This window comes from Priapulus caudatus, unplaced genomic scaffold (assembly GCF_000485595.1).
Source record: "Priapulus caudatus unplaced genomic scaffold, Priapulus_caudatus-5.0.1 Scaffold595, whole genome shotgun sequence".
In the NCBI taxonomy this organism is placed as follows: Eukaryota; Metazoa; Priapulida; class Priapulimorpha; order Priapulimorphida; family Priapulidae; genus Priapulus; species Priapulus caudatus.
This window is the reverse complement of record NW_014577656.1, coordinates 53,507-55,485: the sequence shown is the minus strand read 5'-3', so window position 1 is coordinate 55,485 and position 1,979 is coordinate 53,507. Positions and strand designations below refer to the sequence as shown.

General features: G+C 47.4%; 1 protein-coding gene across 1 annotated transcript in view; it reads right to left on the bottom strand.

Moving 5' to 3' along the window:
• LOC106811956 (synembryn-A-like) overlaps positions 1 to 1,979 on the bottom strand; it is a 27,047-nt gene that overhangs the window by 23,654 nt on the left and 1,414 nt on the right. The window contains exons 2-3 of the mRNA XM_014815700.1: positions 1,479 to 1,548; positions 670 to 798 (exon numbers count right to left, since the gene is read on the bottom strand). Coding sequence (XP_014671186.1) covers positions 670 to 798; positions 1,479 to 1,548 — 199 coding nt within the window. The remainder of the gene's footprint in view (positions 1 to 669; positions 799 to 1,478; positions 1,549 to 1,979) is intronic.

Below are 1,979 nucleotides of genomic sequence, written 5' to 3'. Positions count from 1 at the left end.
TATACGTACATATATACACACGAATGCACACACTGCACGCACGCACGCACGCACGCACACGCACGCGCACGCACGCACGCACGCACGCACGCACGCACGCACACACACACTGCACGTATTACTAGCGATGCCCGCGCCGTCAGATGTATACGTACATATATACACACGAATGCACACACGCACGCACGCACGCACGCACACGCCTCCTTCGATGACATGAAGTGAGGAGACGGGAGAAAGAACGAAACGATGAAAGGCTAGCAGCTATGGAACATCACGGGAGAGAGCGCTTTCCCACCAGCAATCAATCAATCAACCGCAATCAATATCAGATCTTCGAACCAATCATGCTTCATGCTGTAAATATAAGCAGATGAAACATACAAACCCACATGTAACCATCCACACACAAATGTGCATAATATCATGATCATGTGTAATACCCATGACAACAACAAGCACTGCACCACGTGCATGGTCGGCCATGTCTGCGTGGATATCCGGCGTCACATAGGTGGCGCCACTACTCACCGTATGTCGGCGACGAGAGCTGTCAGCAAGAAGAGCATCCGGCGTCACATAGGTGGCGCCACTACTCACCGTATGTCGGCGACGAGAGCTGTCAGCAAGAAGAGCATGCGGCGTCACATAGGTGGCGCCACTACTCACCGTATGTCGGCGACGAGAGCTGTCAGCAAGAAGAGCATGCGCATGTCGAAGTATTTGATCTCGTGCGGTAGCCCCGGGTCGCGATATGTTTTCAACCTCTGTACGATGCCCTCTATGCATCCACTATAACTGCACACAAAGAAACAGAAAGTGTGTGTGAGAGAGAGAGAGAGAGAGAGAGAGAGACAGGGCGACTGAAAGAGAAAAAGAGTGAGAGAAAGAGAAAAAGAGAGCGACGACAGTGCGTGTGAGAACGAAAGAGAGAGGTGGAAAGTGGGAAAGGGAGAAAAAGAGAGAGAGAGAGAAAGAACGAGAAAGAGAGTGGGAGAAAGAGTGAGAGAAAGAGAGAGCATGTAAGAGTGAGTGAGAGAGAGAGAGAGAGAGAGAGAGAGAGCGCGCGAAATTGAGAAAGAGAGAGATCTAGAGAGATAGAGAGAGAGATTGAGAGAGCTTCTCGTTAATGATGGGCAGTCGGTTGTTGAGAGACAGAGTCAGCAACCTTCTGTGCCAACCCCGAGGCAACTCTGCTTTCTTCATCGATAACTTCCCACTTCATTATTAAGATAGCATCGAATAACTTAAACGTTACATGCTACAAATAAATCAAATTACGAGCGAAATAGATGGAAAAACATCATGGAAAATTACTGATTTTCATCGGAAAACATCTTCAGGGCCATGCCACTCGAGACTGTCCGAAGAAAAAGATGTACTGTAACCAGATTTCAGGATACGAACCAATATTTCTTGATAACTTCAAGGTTGCGATGTTTTTCGATCGAATTTTAAACAAGGTTAATGCCACTTACCTACATGACCTCTGTGCCGATGAGCTGTTGAAAATAAGGTTGCACAGGCACTTTTGCGCTTCTATCACCACTGCAAACAAAAACACGAGAAGAATGAGGAGAAAAGCTGGCCTGTAGTGATAAGATACGTGACTATAATAGCATATACAGCGCAATAGCTACCCATCATAGGTTTACAGCTTTCCTACTATGCATCGCCACCTGCTTCTTCAATCGATTCGAGTTGGTGACGAGAAAACCCGCAAACAGCTTCCCTGGAGAGAACACAGCCGCCCGCGTATACGTGCAGCCGATTGGCACGCGACATCCACACGATACATCTACACGTAGGCATGTTACTATCAAGAGCGTATAAAGAAGCCTTCTTTATACGCTCTTGATAGTATAAATGTTACAAATGACATCTCTCTCTCTCTCTCTCTCTCTCTCTCTCTCTCTCTCTCTCTCTCTCTCTCTCTCTCTCTCTCTCTCTCTCTCTCTCTCTCTCTCTCTCTCTCTCTC